The 23,325-nt window shown below is 42.3% G+C and overlaps 1 protein-coding gene across 1 annotated transcript in view; it reads right to left on the bottom strand.

Moving 5' to 3' along the window:
* Nucleotides 1-1,450: 1,450 nt before the first annotated feature.
* LOC310881661 (uncharacterized protein) overlaps nt 1,451-23,325 on the bottom strand; it is a gene marked incomplete at its 3' end in the record, with an annotated part of 48,479 nt that continues 26,604 nt past the window's right edge. Inside the window, exons 2-4 of the mRNA XM_083799171.1 lie at nt 6,336-6,388; nt 3,527-3,653; nt 1,451-1,906 (exon numbers count right to left, since the gene is read on the bottom strand). Of these exons, the coding sequence (XP_083655297.1) occupies nt 1,451-1,906; nt 3,527-3,653; nt 6,336-6,385 (633 nt within the window). The remainder of the gene's footprint in view (nt 1,907-3,526; nt 3,654-6,335; nt 6,389-23,325) is intronic.

Here is a 23,325-nt window from a genome sequence, read left to right as displayed (position 1 = left end):
ATACTTTTCTCCATCAAGGCAGATTCTGCTTTAGTGTTCTGCAACAGCCTACTAAATGCCTAAGAAAAAAAGTCAAGCTCCTTTATTATTTTACTTACAGAAGACGTAGGTAGCACTTCTGCCTCAGTAGATTTCACAACTGGAGATGAAAATGCGAACTCAGGACTGCTAACAGTACTTGTTGGTTGTATCTGTATTTTCAAAAGAATTAAAGGTTTATATTTAAGAGCAACAACTACTTGAATTCACTACCCAACAGAAGTCCCGCAGTGACGTCGAAAAACCTGATGTTTGAGTTATTTTGCAGATAAAAGTAATAATAAAACACAGGGAAGTTTCCAAGTGGGTATAGGACAATATCTTCAAAACCAAATTCCAGAAACTGAGAGGAAAAGCTGGAGATGCTACTTAGGTCTAAATGCACGGAAAAGCAAGCCAGGAAGCTGAAGAACGGCAAACTCAGCCCAATGATACTCCAAGAACTTCAGCAAACACCTCAACATGTTAAAGCAGCTGTCTACTTCAAACCGTACAAAAAATATTTCAAGTACTCTGGAACAGATTAATGTTTATTTTATTGCAATAATATGCCAATTATTGCACCCTAGGCTCATTCTATGTGAGGCTTATATGACCACGTTACCTCTAATTTAATAACTTAAATAAAGTTGTGGTTTAACCATTGCAGGCAACTAAGCACCACACAGCCACTCGCTCACTCCCTCCAAGTGGAACAGGGAAAAGAACCGGAAGTAAAGAAGTAAAGTTGTTAAATTTGAGGTAGCATTAATGACTCATCGCATGTAATGGCTACCTGGAAAGACAAATGCCATAACCCTGTACATACTCCCCACTCCTTCCCCTTCTTTCCCCCAGCATTTATTGCTGAGCACGATGCTAAATGGTGTGGAATATCCCTTCGGTCCTCTGGGCTCCGCTGTCCTGGCTGAGTGCCCTCCCAGCCTCTTGTGCATCCCCGACCTCCTCGCTGGCAGGGCAGCGTGAGAAACAGAAAAGGACTTGTCACTGTGTAAGCACTGCTCAGCAACAGCTAAAACACCAGTGCCTTACCAACACTGTTTTGCTCACAAATCTGCAACACAGCATCATCTACTACGAAGAAAATTAACTCTACCCCTGCCCAAACCACTATAAATAACTTGGCATAAAGTCCACACCCCCTTTCCCCCGCAGACTTCCACAGCATTTGAAGCAGTTATACAATCACGTTAAATGGGAGTTGGCAGGCTCTAAGACTGAGAGAAGCAGAATCAAAACATTTATGCCTTTTTCCCCAAACTGGCATACAACCCCAATTCATTCAGCTGCGTAGAAACTAATATTTGTTAGTTTCATGAGCACCACAGAAAAAGTCAACTCGCAATAAAGCAGTATACTCATTGTAAACATTATTTATAGCATAAAGATTTACCTTGCCCGCCGCCGTCGCTGCTGCATCTGCCATGCCTGCCGCCTCCGTTGAATTTGCCACGCTTGTCGTTGCCACTGTTGACTTTGCCTTGTCCTTTGTCATCAGCAGGTATGGCATGCCCGCCGCCATTATTGGACATGTCAAGCCTGAGGGCACTGTTGAACATGTTATGCCCGACGTTGCCGTTGTATATATCATGTCCTCCACCTCCTCCTCTGATAGATCTGTCAAGTCCTCCACCTCCGATGGATCTGTCATGCCCTCCACCTCTGATGGATCTGTCATGCCCTCCACCTCTGATGGATTTGCCATGCCCGTCGCAGCTGCTGGAGTTGCCGTGCTCATTGCTGCTGTTGAAACAGCGCTCGGTGACGCTGAGACAGCTCTACTACCAACGAAACTAGAATTGAACTGAGGCAGCGATGCAGCACTGATGGGTAGGGGTATGTTCGGTAGCACTGGTTCCTCCACTTCCTAAAGTTGCAAATTTTAATTTTTCTTATACAAGACATACTACTTTCTCACCCCATCGCACCCAATTTATTAACAAAATTAAATAGAACAAAAATCCATACAAATTAAGAGAAAGCAAGTTTCCAGAAGAAATCCCGATCTCCCCACCTCTGTCTACCACGTCATTTTAATTTATGGCAGGCCTGCTTCCACATTATACTCTATTCAACAACTGTACAGCAAGAACACTGAAAGTTAACTCAAAACCTGTGCAGAACAGAGAGGCACAGATCACATTTTCTTTCTTTCTTTTCTATACTTTAGTCATCAAAGCTCTAGAGAAGCATCATCCTTTCTAACTACCCTCGCATGGCTTCAATTAAGAGTACACTCTCAAGACAAGTGAGAAAGTGTTCCTCTTGCAAAATTAGGCAGGATAGCTGCCAAAGTTTCTAAAGTCACTACAGCAGTGAACGTGGAAAAAGGTAATGTTTAAAGAAGCAGGTAGGTTCAACAACCAAACTAAACACAAAAAGCACCAAAGAAAGTCAGACTAGCAGCACTGAAGATTGTGTTCTGGTAAATACAGTCTATACCATGTATCAGGATGCAAATATAAAAATCAGAAGAGAGCCTCTTAACAACTTCAATTTTCATCCCTGCCACTTACTTTATTTGATTACTAAGATTGGATGAGTTATGTTTTAAATGGCATAGAAAATCTGACCGAAATTTGTACAGTACTATCATGATCTACTTAGAAATGACTAGGCAGGGATGTAAGTTGGTACTACTCATATTCAGTGCATCCTGTAGCTTACATCTGTTTCACAGTTTTGATTTGAAAAGTTTATGGAACCTTTGATATTTGGACCATTATTTTATTTGTGTTACAGGAATAAACAACAGTGTTTACGATTTCTTTATATTGCATCATCCAGAAGTCCCATTTAATGATTTGAAACTTAAATTAACTTAAATACTTAATATTAACTTAATATTAATTAAATACTTAATGTTAACATAAATACTTAAATTAACTTACAGGCAGCTTATATAACATCCAATAAAAGAAAAAATAATCTGAATATTCATGGTCATAGTTTTATGGAATAGATTTTTCCTATTAAAATGAGAAAAAAACTCTCTCACAATGAGTTTGGTGAGTATCAAAAACTGAGTCATCGTTAGCAGACATGCAGAATGCTCTCTTCTACTACTCTTTTTCACACTCTTGGCCTGTATCTTTCTGTATGACTTAAATATGAAACCAAAAATTAAGCTTTTTTTTTCTTTTTATACTTGGCACTCATTTCAAGTATCATTCCTGTAGAAAAACTATACAAACCTTCACCAAAACTTCTCTTCTTAGGACTCATTCATTCAATTGCTAACGAGAAATGTTATAGTTTGAAGAATCTCCAAGGTAAGAGAATTAAAAATTTCAAAATTACATAAGCAAAGTTCAGGTATTCAAACACAGGAAATCAATTGGAGCCTGCTCTGAAACCCACAAGAAAACAAAAACAATGCAAAAATAAAGCGGTATTGTTATAATTTACTATGATGCAATAAAACTGACACACTTAGCTAGTTACTTCAGTAAGCTCAGTGACAGCAATTAATTTAAGAGTCACTTACCTGTTCTTGTACAGCTCTTGATAAATAGTGTATTCCTCTTTCCCTTCTCATTTTGCCGCCTCCGCTACTCACTCCTGAAGACAGACCACTGGACGCAGCAGTACTGAATTTGTAGCTGGTCACATTGCTAGCACACGACAGTACAGAAGTTGGGGGAAAAAAGAGAAAAAAAACTTACCAGCCAAATTTTTTTTTCAAGATATTAGAGCTGTTATTAGTCCTAGAATTGAAACCTGCTGATCAGAAAAAAACTAAAGCTGTCTCACAAGTTGCTAAACGCTGGTAAATACTTGATGTTCTAAATAGGAAAAACTTTATTAACAGCAGCAATGAAAAGGACATACATAAGTGCACCGTTCACACGGGAACAATGACTAAGCCAGAAGACCTGAAATAGAAGAGCTGATTTAGATTGTTATTTTCCAGTGCTTCCTTTAAATAGGACTGGTTCTCTGATTCTGCGATGCACGTGTATCTTTTGCAGGGATATAAAAGAACAGCTCACAAAAATACAGAAAGAGTGCACATATGCACACATACACATGGGAAACACTGCCAACAGCTCTGATAGAATAGGGACGCCTTAGACTTGTGTGGCAAGGTAATATGGCCTAAGCTTCAGAAGCAGCTCTGGCTTTCATGTGGCCATCAGCAGGAACAGCAGAGGTGTTTGGGTATGCCAACATTCCAGAAGTCTTTTCAGACATGAATACAGATCCCTTTTGTAAGGCATACAAAGGCATTTTTCTGGTACTTAAAAAAGCCTAGCTCAAAACGAGAAAGATATCCTAATCCAAGAGCAAATGGGGAAAAAATAACCCAAACCAGAAGTGAAATAGGGAATAACTCTAACAAAAGTACTATGGCAAGAAAATGAAGTATGCCTGGAAAAACTGTGACCTCAAAGCTTATCTTGCAGCCAATCAGTCAGTCAGTACAAAAGTGCATTAGATCGCACTGGAAGACACCAGGTCAAACTCCCACAATACTGAGGAGGAGAACTGGTCTAAACTTGTCAAATACTTGACAACAGCCTGCTTAGCACTGTAACTGCATAGAGGAAGAAAGATCCCTAAGGCATATGCTCAGACTTTTCTCTAATCCGAACTGTCAATCCATTAGAATTCTGAAAAAAGTCTTACATCAAAATAGATCTTCATTCAGACAACTATCGCTTGCCCATAACAGCCCATATTCCTCTTTCTGTTAACACCTGTGAGCTTCAAGGGGGCAAAGACAATTGTCAGCCTTCAAGCAAGTCTAATCTACAATTGGACTCAGGATATAAAATATATATATATACACACACACACATAGATATATAGCATTGGTGGGCCAGAGATTTACTGAGTATTCCAACTCAACTGTCCAAAGGGACTCTTGCCAGCAGATCAGTGTGGTGCTCCTGCTCCAGAACATGGCACCCAACAGAGACCAGCATCACAAAAAACACTACCACCACTACCTACTCTACAAACAAAAGGTAGGGCACTGCAATAAACTTTGTGAACGAAATCAAAAGCAGTGTGAGTTTTCTGTATCTCCTTCCTAAATGGAGAAGTAGAAAGGAGTTCTAACAGAGACAATTTAGAACAGTTTGAAAAAAACATAATTAAAACCCAGCACCTGATTGCACCTGTACCAGAACCTTAAAGCCAGTCGCTTCCACCCCTAAAAAGGTGGTTGTTGTGAAGTCCAACTTTTAGATGCCAAAACAAAGTGTTGAGTTCTTTCTGCAAGCCAAAGAATGCCCATGGTCACATAAGAATTGCTTGGCAGATGAGCATAGAGTCAACAAAATTCCCTGCTACTGTTCTTTGAAAAGAGCGACCCCCTAAAAACCGAGTGCAAAGTCCCTTAACTCAAGCATTATTACCCAAAACACCATTTGCCCAGAAGGAAAAGCCATCAATATTATCTGGAGGATAACTCATTTGACCTAAACCAAGAAAGCAGTATAACACAAAGCAGTCTCCTCAAGAAGAAATTCAATTAATTCTGCTGGATTTTTTTTATTTTAGAGATGAGTTAGCATTTGGCCTCAAATGATCCTAAAGAACACATGGTCTTCATGTGAACTCAAAGCAGACAATTAACTTCATCATGAAAGGAGTATTAAAAAAAAGAATAATAAATCATAAATCTTCCTCCATGTTTTTGCTTAAAAAATAAAGAAAAAAACACATCAATAAACATCCTCCTGAACTGTAACTCACTTCCCCTACTTCACCTTCTAAAGAATACTTCAGAAAGAATCATCCCATTAGGACAGAGCTTTCAAACTGCAAGCAATTAAATAGCTAAAACTAATAGCTTTTCCCCTAGGGAACATTAGGAGGGACAAATTATTTTGTTATAAGTAAACTGAGTTATAAACCATGAAATATCTGTCAAAGCAAAATTTGTAACGCTACAGATTTAGTCAAACTACAAAATGAGCCATATTTCCTGTAGAAGGAAAAAATTAGGCCTCCAATAGCAAAGATCCTTTCTGTGGATACAGCATTATAACGTGCCTTGTTTCCCATCTTCGTATCCTACTCAGAAGATAAACTTGGGATAAAAAGTGGTCTATCAGTACTTTTATTCTTGCTCATCTTCCTTCCGTTCATAAAAACAACAATTTTCTCAAAGTTATATTGATCTTCAAACACAATCCAGACTTTGCAGCTCCCTCAAAATACAAAATTTTCATTGGATTTCCCATTCCTTTTACTGAGAACTGTCACCACCTTTCAGGTGCAGACCGTACTGAAAAAGGAGATTTCTTTCTTTCTTCAAGTAAGTTTTAAATTAATAGATGTCATACCTTTCAGATGGTTCTGCTCGCTGTTCTGCAGGCAAAGTCTTCTCTCTCATCCCCTGCAAGTTAAGTTTAGTTCAAGACTTAGCTGAATATGTACAGAATACACAAAGTACCAACAACCACTTCATGTGGTTTTTTGTGGTTTTTATTTTATTTATTTATTTTTAATTTTATAGCACTGAATACACCTCACCTACTTAACGTTGTTCCCTAATTCAGCATTGTGGGTACAGTTCAGTTAAATTTTGGGGCTAAAGTAAGCATCACTGCTTCACTCAGCATTGAGGACAAACTGATAGAACACTAAATCAAATTTGTCAAATCCTCTAACAAAGAAAGTAATTATTTTAAACAAAATGACAAAAATTGTGTGTGTGGGGGGGAGAGTTTTCATCAAAACTTGTGTTTACCAGCCCCGTAAAAGGGACATACTTTTCTGTTTTCTATCATTTATCAACAAACAAGAAAAAAAAAACCTCTACCCCCCTAAAAACTAAGCAGTTGCTGCTACATTCATTTTAGAACTTTACCAAATGGAGATTGTGCTGGCTAAACAATACAGAGATTGAAAGAGTTAAAAGCAATAAGCAACCAGTATTACTGACCACTTTGATTTCCAGCCTAAGAAGCCCATACACTTAACACGTGGTCATTTGTACACTCAGACTGATACTGGAAACACAGATGTTTTCGCAGAAAGAGATGCCCATTTAATTTTATGGAAAATTTATCAGACTCCATCTACTCCAAAGCAATCAAAACCGATAACTCAGCACATTGTCAGAACTCTCACTTGGAGCACATAGCTCACCTGGAATAGTTTACACAGAACACGAGCATGTTTCATCAGTGACAGCTTTGTGTACATGAGAATATAAAAGGAAAACATTTCTGTCTTTTAATATTCTTTCACTGACAACAGGATGACTCAATAGCACATCATGACATCGTGAAAACAACCACAAGACACTGAGTGTTCCAAAAACAGAATTAAATCCATAAAAGCTCAATCTATTTCACAATGGTTCCCACTGCCTTAAAGCTCGCCTCAAACATACTATCAGTACTTTTTGCAAAGATAGGATAACAATTGGTTTGAGAAACATTCCAAGACTGGAAAAAAAAAACAGGCACATAAGGACTCAAAAATGTACTCACTTGGTACTTTGTGTCTACTCTCTGGCAAATTTTGCTGGACTGAGTAGTTGAAGTCGGTGATGGTTCAGAATACCGCGTATAACGCATCGGTTGACGGTTTACCGTTGGTGTCACAAGTCTCTTAACAGGTGGAGGCTGGAATGCATTCTGGGATTCCAGCTTTGAAAGGGAAACAGCAATCAATTTATCCTTACGTCCACCCAAATTAATTCCAATATTTATTGATGAAAACAAATTACAGAACTATAAACCTCCCCCCGTCGGTCTTGGCACTCAGTGAATACAATTTGAAAATTCTGAAGACCGTTCAACTTGTAGAGGGAAATCACCAGAAAACCAGTAACGAAATCCATAAAGCTATATATAAGTAGCCAAAGTCTGACTGAATTCCATTTCAAAATTTGGCAGTTAGCTTCATAGACAAAATAATTCATGCTACCATAATTAAAATAACCCATGTTCCTAGAATATGCTCCTATCTTTTCCTCTGCCCACACTGTGATTTTTTTTTTTAGTAGCTTAATTCATTAATTTAACATTCGAAGTGTTAAGCAACTAATTATACAGGCTTCTGGGCTTCACATTCCCTACATTTTCCCTCTTCAAAGTTACACAAACAATAGAACACACTCAAAAAAAAAACAACTTGTCAATCTTACAATAATCTCATTCATTAAAATATGATCCAATGCTTTACATGTGCATTAGATGCACTTCAAGTAGTGGGTTTGACTTCCCTTTTCAAAGCATTTTCACAGACCAGAGTTAATTTTTAACACAGACCACTGCGTGTTCTGCAAAACTGACTTAACTGAACTGTCAGACAGAAAACAAACCCTAAAGGCTACAAGATTTACCGATGGCTCCGCCTGCGGTCTTAAGGATCAGAAAATACAGTCTTAGGAAGCATGCTATTGTTCAAATCAATACCAACAGGAAATTGTTTACGCTGCAGCTTTAATTTCACAGTATCTCCCAGCTCTTAGTAATAGGATTCACACTCTCTCTAAAGTATACAAAAATACATCTTTCTAAAAAATATTACATTCAGTTTGAAACCTTGAATAAGACATGTTTTATGTAAGTTCACAAATCTACTTCGAGTGAACGACGGTTCATTGCTGGTTTTAAAGGTAAAAAAGAAAAATATTAATTCCCCCAGTTAGGCATTCAATACACCAAGAGCTATTCTGCCTGGTACAGTTCCTTGAAATAAGAAAAATACCACATCACTGCTACCCACTGCAGAAGTTTAGCCTGAGTGCACAAGTGTTCCGTCAACCGCATGTTCACTTTAGCAGGAAAACACACGATCGTCTCCTCAACAAATAATTGCTTCTCATCGCGGGCTACCCTTCTCCCGCCACCATTATGAATTCTAGTATTATGAATAGACAATCTATCTCCTTTCACCCACTGACAGCTGCGTGCAACATTCATTTAGTGGCTGACAATTTCAGGCTCTCTGTTGCAAATCTGGCAGATCTTTCTTAATGCCTTATCACAGGTGTATTGCTATAATATAACTGAGAATTCACACCAGATTTGGTTTTAGTTATTTGGATAATATTTATGATATACTTCACTTCTCCATGCCCTTGTAATTTGGCAGATGGTGAAAAGATGGTCCAGGAAATCTGAGATGTTTGTAAACTCTGAAGTGATTGTAAACTTAATTATACATCCATCCAATCAAGGAATTAGCACAGAAACTTCTTGAGACACTGTCCCTTTGCTCATTAGAACAGAAGATGAAAAGTTTGCACATCTTGTTATTTCCTTCAGTCACCTGATCTTCAAGTGGTCATTTAAGGGTTTTGCAATTTAATAAGCCCAAGGATACCCCTAACTAAAGTCGTCAAAAAAAGATGACTAGTTTTCATTTTTTAAAGAAAATGAAAGGAAATCATGCTTTACCACAGCATTATCACCAGTTCTGTGCTACCTCCAAATAGGAATTTAGGAGCGTAAGATTTATAGCGTCGAAAAAGAAAAAGAAAAAAAAAACCTCTACCCCCCTAAAAACTAAGCAGTTGCTGCTACATTCATTTTAGAACTTTACCAAATGGAGATTGTGCTGGCTAAACAATACAGAGATTGAAAGAGTTAAAAGCAATAAGCAACCAGTATTACTGTCCACTTTGATTTCCAGCCTAAGAAGCCCATACACTTAACAAGTGGTCATTTGTACACTCAGACTGATACTGGAAACACAGATGTTTTCGCAGAAAGAGATGCCCATTTAATTTTATGGAAAATTTATCAGACTCCAACGATGGTTCATCGCTGGTTTTAAAGGTAAAAATGAAAAATATTAATTCCCCCAGTTAGGCATTTAATACACCAAGAGCTATTGTGCCTGGTACAGTTTTGCAGTTTAATGATACCCCTAACTAAAGTCATCAAAAAAAGATGACTAGTTTTCATTTTTTAAAGAAAATGAAAGGAAATCATGCTTTACCACAGCATTATCACCAGTTCTGTGCTACCTCCAAATAGGAATTTAGGAGCGTAAGATTTATAGCGTCGGAAATTAACAATTTTCCTCCTCTTTACTTTGAATGGTGATAAAAAGCACAAAAACTAGTTTTCTGTGCCCGAATGAACACGGAAGTCTGTACAAAGTCTATATGACCACTCAATCAGTATTTTTCTATTTGTGATCATTTCTTCAAGAGAAAACTTGCCTCAACAGGAATTTTAATATGCAGCTTCCCCCCAAGTTGGGGGACAAGATAAAACGACTTGGTGTGTTCTAGAGTTGTTGCTCTCAACTTACAAAGATAACATAATTCTTAACCTGAGTAATCTTCACAACCCATCATCTATTGTGGATACATGCCAATATTAACTTGATTTGATGTCTATGTTGTCACTGAGGTTTGAGAAAATTTTTCTAATAGTGATAAAGCATTGAAAAAGTTATCTACCTCAGCTTAAGACATTATTGGTTCTTACCTTTCTTCGTTTGGACTGGAAGTCAGTAATATCCGGTTTATCTATGTCCGGAGGCTAAGGGAAAAAACAAAGCATAAATATTAGAGGGCATTTTTTTTTTTTCCTGAGAGAGAGGGTTCCCTGCAACAAAAATGTGGGGGTTCATGGTCAACTTACACAACACAGCGGCAAAACAGATGCCATTCTTTTAGCATCCTGTTGAAAAAACAGCGCAATAAATTAAACCGGCCACAACGTAAGGAAGAATAGTTTTATCTTTATGCTTTGATGGCACATTTACTAAGTTTTATAAACACATGAAGCAAAAACAGATTAAAAGAAGTGCTATTTACCAACAAAGGGCTTGACAGCTTCTCCATTGCCTCCAAGATGCGCCGTGCTGAGGTACTTAACGTAGCGCGGGACCGCACAGTTTCTTGTCTAGCTTTCGCTCTCCTTTGTGCCTGAAAAATTAGCATTTTAAGTGTTACAATTGTCAATTCTGAGCTAAAGAGGCATGTATTTTACGTCCCAAGGCTACACTGATGATACAATCAATATATTCTGATGACAGAGAAAAATGCAGTCACTGGGAGTTTAAGCCATAAAGAAGAGAATACATTCGGAGTTTAATGAAGTTTACCTTGGGCCTCAGTGCATCTTGCACGTGCTTGTTGCACGAGCAATAAAAGAACTCCGTACTTGTAAAAGGTCAAGACGGATGATGCTAGGACTGCTAAGGCCTCCGAAGCAGTAATCAGGGAAACAGAACTCAAGAAAAGGCTTGTGGTACAGAAAGCATTTTCAGTAACAACACAGACCTCAGAGTTTCACGATGGTCTAAGTGTACCATCTTAAAATCAGTGTATACAATCATAACCAGGAACTAGTTTTACTTCTCTCTTGCTTCCTCCCTTCCCCCAAGATTAAAGTTGGCTGCAAATCTTTGTCTTAAAAGATAAAGATCTGACTTAAACTGTAACAGATCTAAACATTACACTGAAAAAGTAAACTGTTTATTTGCACCACCCAACTTCAAATATCAGTCGAAAACTTCCTTTGGTGTGACTTTTTTTCTTCCCAGGTTAAACCCCTCATATAACCACACTGTGCTTATCACACGATGTGAAGACAGGAAGCAGACCACGCAGCATGTAAAAACACAAGTGAGACTCACAGAACCACAGAATGGTTAAGGTTGGAAGTGACCTCTAGAGATCGCCTGGTCTACCCCCCCGCTCAAGCAGGGCCACCCCGAGCAGGTTGCCCAGGACCATGTCAAGTCAGCTCTTGAAGACCTCCAAAGAGGGAGACTCCACAGCCTCTCCGGGCAACCTGTGCCAGGGCTCCATCACCCGCACAGTGCAAAAGCATTTCCTGATGCTCAGACAGAGCCTCACATTTCAGTTTGTGCCTGTTGCCTCTTGACCTGGCACTGGGCACCGCTGAAAACACAATGGCTCTCTATGCTCTTTGCACCATCCATTCAGGTATTTATATACACCAATAAGATCCCCCCAAACCTCCTCTCCTCCATGCTAAACAGGCCCAGCAGTCCCTGCCTCTCCTCAGAGGAGAGGTGCTCCCAGTCCCTTGATCTTCTTGGTGGCCCTTCGCTGGACTCTCTAGTACCTTGCTGTCATTCACAGCAAGCAGCAAGAAGCAAGCTACTCTCTCCTTTAAAAGCCTAGTATTTTGGTTTCTCTTTTTACCATAATGCAGTAATATTGTAAAAAACAAAAATAGCCGACCAAAGAGGGTTCCCAGCTTTGCACCACAAGGTTTCAAGGTTTCCCGTAAGTGAGGTACTTGTACTGCCCTTTTTCCGTTGCAGAAATGGACTGTCAGAACAGAGCCAGCAAACCCGCGTTTTCATTTTCTTAAAATTCCTTTTGATTTATCGATAAAAGTCACTTTCATTTAAATACATTCCTACCAAACCTGACTTGACTTTCCTTTTCGATTCAGCTCTAGCTAATCAGAGTTGTCAGCAGTTTTTATTTGCTATTTCCAAGAACACTTGGGGGCAAATAACTCTCTCCAAGAACTATATGAATCGTTCAAAACAGAAAGCATGTTACTGCTTATCTTGGGACTGCATTTAGTCCTGCATGCCTCTGTGTACCAGAAGAACAAAGGATCAGCAAAGTTGATTTTAGATATTTTCAAAGACTGCAGGTTTATACAACATATCCATAGCATGAATGTAGGCATGCTTGGAAAAGAAGATCCACAGATAAATATTAGCCAGGTTTGACTACTACATTTGACTACTAATACTACACTACTTTTGTCATACCCGATAAGGTTCCGTTCTTCGCTGCCTTGATCTTACAGCTGCACCACCATAGGCCGTCTTTCCGGGGTAAAATGGAGAAAACCCAAGCTGGTTTTGCTTAAAAACAGATGTGCTTCCACGTGCCTACGGAAACACAGTACGATAGGTGGATAGAAAAACAGGTACACATTCAAACTGATTAAAAGAAATACTGTGCAGTACTTACAGGACACAGTCCTCCAAAAGCAGATAAACCGAATGCGGGTTTCTTAGAGCTAGCTGCAGAATGCTGCGAGAGGGAATGAGTTCTTTCAGCTCCTGCGGGCAAGAGCAGTGATGATGAAGTATTTTTTAAAACTGCAACATCTGCCAAAATGACGTATGCTAGATGTAAATGCCTCTCGTACGTACAGAACTTTAACAATAAAGATCACACTAATTCAAGTTCTTCAATACAGAAAAATAAGCATGACTTCAGCTTCCTTAAATAGATCAACTTCACGTACAGACTGAAAACCAAGTATCACCTACAAACTTGAAAACTGTTCACAGAGCTGCAAGTAGTTTTCAGCAATCTTACCAAGTTAATACTGTGCTTCCAATGCAGATATTTTTTTCCTTCAGGCTAAGATAAAAGAGGACCGCATAAACATCAGTGCATTTGTACGGACAAAGCTTTTTTCTGTGTTGGTAAAAGGCTGGAGGCCAGCACAGATCATAATCGCACAGGTTTTAAACCTGGAAGATTCCCCAAAGGCTGCTCTAAGAGTTAACGATCTTCTGCCCATGTATGTTTTACGAAGACACACCAGAAAGTTCTAGTGCACTCAGGTTATATTGCTAAAGCCCAGCAACTCTACTCTACTACTCAGCTGTACAAAAGTTCTCTGCAAAACCTGCTGAGCACACGTCAGTCCCTGTCTATATGGGGGACTAGAAAAAGCTGCAAACCTGCTGTTCGCCCTTTCAGCGAGAAGACCTACGTACCAACCTACATCGACACGATGCTTATTTTTTATTTTAAAATGGTGTGCTTTCCTCAATGAATTTGGCAAAAGACATGAAAAGTATTGACAGCTGAAGCCTTCTACCAAGAAAGGTCAAAAAACAGCCTATAGCTTATGACAGAGTAGTTTCTTTATCTTCTCTTGCTGAAACACAGGAAAACATCTCGTGTTCCTATTTGTCACCTGCACTTATTCACATTTAACCAGCTGTCTGTTAGATATTCTGAGTCACTCTTCCTTCTAGACAATCAGCCTAGTTGTCAAGTTACGGCAAGTCAGCCTGATTTCCTACCGTCCCAGTTCAAAATTTACATATAACCTAGCTGAATGTGTATATTTCAGCATTGACTCTTTCTAACATCAGGGTATCATAAACGTATTCCAAAGCACGCTTCTATTAAAAAGGTGATAGGATTATATACTTCTAAAACACTAAAAATTCAATTTAATTCTCGCATCCAAAGTTGACATTCACCTATTTTATTTACTAAGGTGATGTGGAATATTAAAGAACGCAAGGTACTTCACATTAAAAAAAAAGTCAATTAAACAGAGAACACAAAAATCACCTTCATCAGATGCTCTAGAGGAGGAATCACTGGTTGTTGAGATGTTATCATCGTCTTGTTGAGAGGTAGAATCTTCTATTTCTTTTATCAAGGACAGCCTAGGACTGCCAATGCCAAATATAGAAGATGTCGAGGGCTGACAAGGTGGGACAGGAGAATCCAGCGTGGTATAATTCAGACGGCTCCGATGAAGAGAGGGCCTTGTTAACACAACTGGGAAGTTCAGTGCTGATCTACTTGTGGATGGTTCTAGACAAGAACAGGGAGATAATTAGCTTTGCTATAGACAAGCTCACAGAAGCCAAAACCTGTTTCCTATCGACAGCCATGCTATTGCCAAGTTCTAAGCGCAAAAAGAGAGAAGCCAAATTTAACTTCTTCCTCACCCAGATACGGTTGCATCTAACTGTCTGGCTACAACAACAACACTGCTTGCGATACACAGTATTAATGTTGCATCCAGAAGTAGTTAACTATGAGGATTTACAACACCACATTCTGACCCCGTGCTCAAATGCTCTAACGCTGACTTGGCCGTTCACTAAATCAAACATATATACTCCTTCTCCCATGTACAGCTTGCAATAAGCTTTACAAAATTTGAGATTACACGGTAAATTACAGATAACACTGCAGCTTCCATAATATTGGAACAAAGGTTACATTAATCTGAATACACAACATGAAAATGAACGTTTGCAGTACTTTTTTCCCAAGTTCTTCCATATCAGCTCACGTTAGAGGCAAAACATCATCTCCTACCCATTAACTATTGGGATTTTGACCCAAGGGACAAGGATGTTGACCCAAGTAACCAGATGAGCATTTTTCCCTCTTGAAGCAAAGGGTCTGCAAACAATGCCAGTGGCCTGGAATAGGTGGCCTTGAAGTCTATCTTGCTAAAAAAAATCTTATTCTTAAGCATAGTATTCGACACCCACGGACAGCAACATAAGCTGCAAAAGGTTCCAGGGTGTCCACCTGCTCCTGATCTCCTGGAGTTAGCAAGCTTGCAGTGCAGCTGTTCTTACTGAAAGCTCCTTTCACGCAGTTACATAGGAAAGCCAACATGTGTTCCTCAGTCACGAAGACCTTCTCTATTCTTTTCTCCAAACTCATTCCCAAGCTACAGCTACACAGAAAGCCATCAATCTCCTTGTTTACAATTAGATGAGATTGGAGGCAAAGATATTTCCTCCTTATTTTTTGATTCTGCCAACAACAGAAGCAACTGACTTTCCACATTATCTATGGTTACCTACGCACGCTCAGACAAAACTTCTTTACTTATTAAAAGCTGACTTCCCCAAAACAGCTAATTTAAGAGAAACTCAAATAAGAATAGATGCAAATTTATACAACAGGACTACAGGAACAGTGAGAGGCACTGGATATAAGACAAATTAATCTTTCATGAGGTAAAGGAGTTGCAAACCTCGTTGCCAACGGTCCAAATACCTTTTCAAAGACACCCCCTCCCCCCGCGTAGACCTTAAAATTATTGAATATTTTAAGGATAATAATCTCATAAACCACATCCGTGCACAAGTTCCCCAGTTCACCATCAAGTTAACAAGGAACTTTACTAAATTGATCAAAGCCCAGAACAAAAAAAAACAAAACAAAACAAACAAACTCAGGACACGAGACGGAATTTTCCTCTGCCATTCTAGCATCTAGTCTTTTGTTTCGAAGACTGCAAAACAAATTAATTTTTTTAATTGCCTTAGGCAATTAGACAGATTTTCATTCCATATCTTTTAAAAGATGGAAAATGCAACCCAGCACACTTGCAAATGACTTATTTTCAGCATTTAGCACCTGGCTAATAGAGTACCTAAAGTTAACTGATGCCTTCCAAGAGCATAAGATGTATGCTTCGTAACTGTGTATACAGTTTAAAGCTAAGACGGTTTCACAAACAGTTGTTTCGACTTTTTTGATTGTTTGTTTTTTTTTTCATTCTGTCAAAACCCTCATTCCAATTTCCTTTTGAAATTCAGATTCAAAACTAGAAATCTGTGAATAAATACAGATGGCCAGAATTCCAAATGATTTTTCACATACCTCGTCTACTAATTCCTGCTGGTTCAGGCGTGAATCTCTCATCGATTATGGTATCTTCATCTGAATAATCGTGATGATAGTTTACCGGAGTCTCCTCCTGGTTTGCAGATTCATTTCTGTCTACACACTCCTCCTCACGCTTATTGAAATACTTCTGCAGCCAGGCCGGTACAATATTTTTCACCGTTTCTGTCATTCTGCTAATTATTCCCTGCTTGAAAGAAAAAACACTTGTTTAATTACAGAAACACAGTCAACAGCATATGCTGCGATACCACCTTCCACGGACCTTGAAGACAGATATTATACAGCAAATATTCAGAAGACGACGACGAGGTTGATCCCTGGCATAGGATCGCTACACTTCTGGTAAACCTAAAATTCACCTAAGATTGATTTACAACTACCTATCACTGTCTGCACTTCCAAGTGACCTTGGCAAGGTTCAAAGTTTTGAAACCTCTGCCAAAATTCACCAGCAGGTCGTCAATCTGCAAGGCTATCAGGAAACTCTACGCCTGAACAGCTCCTGACCTACAGACTTGTTCCAGGACTCTTCCTCTTCGCACCCTCACGTGAAAACCAACTAAACCAGAAGTTCAGCAATTATCTACTGCGACAGTCAGGACCATACTACCCATTAAAATCAGTGAATCTAAATATTTTCAATTTTAGTAATGCTGAATTGCAGTGACTATACGCACAAAAAACAGTTCTGCTCTCAACAGTCAGGCTAACCCAGAAGATGTCCTGGAAGAAACACAGCTATAGCTATAGCACCAGCACCTCCTCTTGCAAGAGCCTTCTAAAGCTGTTGCTGTATTTTGTAGAAGACTGACTCTGCGGCATACATCGGGTACGATCGGAGAATTCCCACCTGACCGAAAGCCCCAGGAACTACGGTTAAATAAAAGATACATTAATATAAATGAATATAATTAATAATAAAAATTAATAATAAAAAATAATATCCAGAAAGCTGACAATCATGAGCTAGGCATCCTGCTAATCATCCCTCCTGCAGGCAGGGGGAAAAAAAAAAAGTAAATTAGATCCAGGACTAGTTCCCAGGAACTTTGAAGCTGCTAACTATACTGTCTCCAGTGCCCAGGCACCTTCAGAGCTTAATGGTAAGAGACAGAGGGTTTGGTGGGCTGTAATTACGATCACAAGCACACAAAACACATCTATTTAAGTATTTCTAAGAATCGACTTATCGACTAAAGTTGTAGGGGGAAGGATGAGAAAAACAGCGGGGTAGGGATCAGAACCAGAGGTATAACCTCACAAAATCGCATCGGTCGCTTTCGTGCCTCCCCAACTGCATCACTGAGAGACAATTAACATTAAGCCACAGAACCTTCTGCAGAGTGGACATGATATTGAAAATAAACTGAAATTAATTGACAAATGCTCTAAGCAAGCTATCTGCTCAAAGCTCGTCCTTTTACGTTATGAACATTTGCACGATTCGTCTGGTTACAAAGCTAACTGCTATAATAAATGCACACATGTAACACCTATCAGTTTGTCTATTTATCAGATCATTAAAATTCTTCCCCGATAAGTTACTGTTAATTTGATCTGCGCTGGATGTGCAGCAGCCATTCTCTGTGCAGAATCCCCCAGATATCCCCACGCACGTGTTTGCTCTGGCACACTCTTTAAATAAACCTACTGGAAAACACGCAGAGATAACAGACAATGGAAAAGTTAGAAAACCATCTCCACTGATTATTTTTAATCCACGTGTAAGGTTTATCAGTTAGCTACACAGTGTTGGCACACGCAAGCTATGGCACTTTCAACATTAATGCACTGTTCAAGCCAGAGGTTTCAACGGTTGCTCTGTAAGCGTGGGGAATGTTTGCATTGCCCTTCCAGGCCAGCTTTAGATGGACAAGATTGATTGTCAATATGTGGTATAAGGGACTTGGCATTTCTGCAAGTGATAAAAACCTAAATGAGCAGCTATCCATGCGTAGCGCTCCCTTGGTTTTGCATATGATAATCAATCCCCTCAGCTACGTTGCTCATTTAATAGCGGAGAGGTTTTGGCTGAACAAACATGTGCAGAGGGCATCTCCAGAGCATCTCTCTGGGCGTCCTGACATTTCTTAGCAAAGAGCTGCTGGGAGGGATCTCGGCGCGTCCCCCCTCCAGCACGGGGATTTTCACACCCCGAATTGACGGACCGCTTTCACCGTCAACCTGCTGTACCCTACAGCACAAACGAGAAGCAAAGCCTGGCAGGTAACGTTCAGAGAATTGATGATGGGCTGAGGAGGGGTGCAGGGAGCGGGGAAAGCCCTGGGGGTGGCACTGGGGGTCCTGAGGGCAGCGGGCTGGGGGTGAAGGGGAGGGGGAGGAGGGGGGTAATGGGCTGGGTAGAGGGGTAAGGGGGTAAGTAAGGGGCTGAGGGGATAACTGAGGGGGTTAGGAAGGGGCTGAGGGGGTAACTAAGGGGGTAACTAAGCCGTTGAGGGGGTAACTAAGGGGGTAAGGAGGTGGGTAGGGGGTAACTAAGGGGATAAAGGGGCGGGTAAGGTAAGGGGGTAAGTAAGGGGCTGAGGGGGTAACTGAGGGGGTTAGTAAGGGGCTGAGGGGGTAACTAAGGGGGTAACTAAACGGTTGAGGGGGTAACTAAGGGGGTAACTAAGCCGTTGAGGGGGTAACTAAGGGGGTAACTAAGCGGTCGAGGGGGTAACTAAGGGGGTAACTAAGCGGTCGAGGGGGTAACTAAGGGGGTAACTAAGCGGTCGAGGGGGTAACTAAGGGGGTAAGGAGGTGGGTAGGGAGTAACTAAGGGGATAAAGGGGCGGGTAAGGTAAGGGGGTAAGTAAGGGGGTAACTGGTGGGCTGAGGGGGAAGGGCCCGCTGTGGGGGGGCCGCTCCTCACCCGCTTGCTCCTGGCACAGGGGGGCTTCGCGGCGCCCAAACGGTGGCGCCGCCTCTTCACCTTGCCGCCGGCCGCTCCTCCTCCTCCTCCTCCTCCTCCTCCTCCTCCTCCTCCTCCTCCTCCTGCTCCTCCTCCTCCTGATCGGGCTCCTGGGCTGCCGCCCGGCGCCCCGCCGCCACCGGCCCTGCCACCGCCGGCCATGCCGCTGCCGGTCGCGCCGCTACCGGTCGCGCCGCCCGAGGCCATACCGCCCCCCCCCCGCGTTCGGTGCCGTCACGGGGCCCCCCCGCCCCCCGCCGCCACGCGCCGCGGGGCCTGCCCTGCCCCTCGTGGGAATAAAAATGTTGTTTTTGCAGAGTTACGTTGTTTAAAGGTAAGGAATGGGGTATCGAGGTGTGCTTGCAGCGATAAGAACGCTTAGCAGGCGACCTTGTAAAATGCAGACAACCAGACTCCGTAGAACAATTCGGGGAAAATCACGGTGTTGAGTCAAGTCAGGTAAGTGAAGAACCATTACCGCTTCAACCAGTAAAAAAGTCGAAAGAAATTCGAAATTTAACAGGCCGGCAACTGAAGGCCATGCATTGTCTGGGAAGCATCAGACAGATTGTGAGCCTGGATCACCCCCTCAGTGGGGAAACAGGGGAGGGTCCCGTCATCAAAAAGTATATAAACTGGGTTTTGGAACCAGCAGGGGCGCTCCTGCTCGTGGGACGCCCGCCACTGCGATCGCGAATAAATTCCTGCTTCGCTGAGCTCCTCGCCTGAGCCCAAGTTATTGGCTACGGAGTGTTTCTCACAATTTGGGGGCTCGTCCGGGAGCCAGTCGCCTACTGGGGAGCCCCACCGCCGCAGCAGCAGGAGGGCATGCCCCGCTGATTTCAGCGGTCCTGTGCATCGACGGCGGCGGTTCTGCGGAGAGCTGACAGAGGGCCCGAGACTGATGAAAGAGGCAGGATCCGTGAAGGAGTGGGGAAGGGAAGAAGGCAGGCACTCCGGCTTTGAGAATTGATCCGGTAACTCTGTGCACAGACCAAGGTAAGAAATAGGAAGTATTGCCTTGGGGGTCGGGTGAGACTCTGTGTGCCGTGTGATTGAGACGTACTTTTGTACGGAGCGAGTGTGGAGTCCTGATCCGCGGTTCCGCAGCTCCGCGAGGGGCGCGGCCGGAGACGGACGAAGCGTGAGATAAGGGAGAGAAAGGAAGAGTCTCGGGAAATGTGGTGTATGGTAAGCCCTTGCACGGGGAAGTGCTTGGCAATACACCAGGGAAATTTGGTGTGCGGTAGTCCTCGCACGGACGGGACGCCCGCCACTGCGATCGCGAATAAATTCCTGCTTCGCCGAGCTCCTCGCCTGAGCCCAAGTTATTGGCTACGGAGTGTTTCTCACACCCTCCCCCTCCCTCCCTCGCGCGCCCCCTCCCCTCACGGGAACGCGCGCCCCCCCCTCCCGCTGCCGCTCCCGTTCCTCGCCCCGCCCCGGTCCCGTCCCGGTCCCGCCGCCCTCCCGCTCCCGCCCTCAGGACCCGGCCGCCATAATGAACCCCGGCCCGGCCACCGTAAGCACGGGGCTAGGAGTCACCTCCAGAGCCTCCCCGCGCCGTGGCGCCGACCGCTGGTGTGCCGCAGCACCGCGCCGGGCGTGGGACGGCGCCCCGAGCCCACAGTGCTCGTCAGAAAAGCCCCGCACCGACAACCGATACCCCCGCACCGACAACCAACAGCCCCCACGCCGACAACCAACGCACAAGCAGTGTTTTAGGCCGGATTCGTGGCCCCGTTGGTCCGGGAGGCAGTCGTCACGCTAAATTCTACCCCACGGCAGGGGAACGATGGGCATCGTGACAGATCGCCGCCCCAGAAAATAAACACATAAATAAAGAATAAAAACGATAACGGGACATGAATCGTGCCCTTAATAACAGACATTGGGCAGTGAAATCACCGACTTCTGCAACAATACGTGCTCAGGGAACTGACTAAAACCCCTCCTGCATCGGCCATGTAATAGCTAGGCAAACATCACATAATACTTCCCTCCCTCATGTACACCAAACCTATTAAGGCAACCATAGTAGCGTGATAACGTGATTTTTCTCCTCCAGATCAGCGTCAAAGGCAGCTACGCTAGGTTTGCTCATAAGTTCAAACGCTGCTTTATTTATTTATTTAAATGCCATTTTTCTTATTTAGAAGGATTTCCATAGGGTGACAGGCCTTTAATGACACTCACGACTCAGAAACATTTGCCGATGCAGTCAAACGGTGTCTATTAACGCGAGGCACTGAAGTTAATTGGTATTAAAAATGAGCCAAAACGAAAGGCAAGTATCTGCGTGTCCAGCAGAATGACAGCGATCATCACCATTTGATCAATCTTCCCCCCACTCTCTGTTGCAGCTAGGTACAACGAAAAGAGTTTATGAAATCATTACGGGACATTCTTGTAGAAAACTTCCTCAAGCTTGGAAGAAAAAAAAACATTTCAGCTAAGTAAAACAGAAAATAACTGGAAGAAGTGAAGTATGGCGGTGTTGGAAAAGTTGCTTCAAAGACTTGTTTAATTAAAAAGAAGGAAAAAAGCAAGTCCCTACTGCAATCCCATCTTTGTCAAACTGATGGCGGGCACCAGTACGATGTGTTCAGCTAACACAGGCTGGAAGTTGTAACTGCAGCTGTGAAGTTTACCCAGTAAAAAGACTCCGCAAAGCATTCTAGCAGTTCCGATGCAATCACTGCTTCCTGAATTTGTGACTCACGGTTAACACGGCAGTACAGGAAGAAGTCTGGCATTCACTGTGCTCTTACGGTAAAGAATCTGCCCTGCGCACACCATCCCAAGCCATGTATGCGCTCCTAACAGGAAAGGACGATAGGCTGATAAGTCTCAGCAGAGGGAAAAAGACATCAGAGAACTACTTTATAACAGCAGCACGCGGGCTGCAACCAACGTTCTCTTCCTCTCATCATTTTCATTTCTGTGGACTCCAAGAGAATACACTCCCAACATTTTTCAGCTCTGGAGAACAAACAGCCCAACCAATCTCATTCACTGAACTACAAAACTGGTATTTTCGCTATCTAGTCCGGAAAAGGAGGCGCACGTCTCTAACGTACAGTGTAGAGACCTTGTTAATAGGCAAAGTCTGCATAAAATAGGTGGCCACAGCCTGATTTTCTGACGTTCAGGGCCTTGGGTCACACACCACCACAGCATCAGACTTAATGAAGTCACCAATCTATGTGGGCCTCTCGTTACACAGGTCACATGTTATGGACCAACCTCTCAAAGGCCAAAAACCAGCACTGATACTGCCGGGCCAACACACATCTGTAGCATCCCATTTCTGGGTGACAACACAATGAATGTTTCCACAAAGTAGTCGATGCAACCTAACTACTGTGTTTGGTGATGCAAAGCAAGCCGTGTCAAAGCAGCGTAGCACCCAGGCACATTCCTGGAAGATGTTTTGCTGCTCACGTTGAAGAAAATAGATAAAAAAATCCTGTGCAGTTTGCACTTCTGAGCTCAAGTACCACAGCTATGCACTACAATTGAAGTGGCATCAAAGCTTGTAAGGTTTTGAAGCTTCAGCACTGCCATCCAAAGTCAAGGAGGCTGCATCTATTATCTTGAATTTGCCCCAGCTCAGTCCCCTGAAACAATTCCATAGACACGTACAAGCAACCCTTTTCCCACCCAGATTCTTTGCTTCATCTATTGCACCTCTACCTTGTGTCATATTCTTATTAATCTGCCCCTCAAAAGACTCCCTGGCTCACACAAAGAAGCAACCCAACAAATCCCTGTTCCCAGCCACGTTGCTTTCATGCTTTGGGAAGAGTTAACTGCAACAGCTCTAACTGTGATGCCACCTCACCCCCTCCACCTATGTGAGGTTCTTTGCCTTCTGTCTCCTCCTACGTCTACACCTGCACTAGAACCAGGAAGAATGTGCTTCCTACAATACTCCAAGAGCCTCTTCTGTTTCAGGATGTCATCATTTCAATTCAGGACTGAAAGTATTCCTAGCAAAAACCCAACAGCTAATAGCTAACAGAAGCAGTTGCTGGTG

Source organism: Anser anser (genome assembly GCF_964211835.1).
Source record: "Anser anser genome assembly, chromosome: 14".
NCBI lineage: Eukaryota > Metazoa > Chordata > Aves > Anseriformes > Anatidae > Anser > Anser anser.
This window is presented reverse-complemented; position numbering and strand designations above follow the sequence as displayed.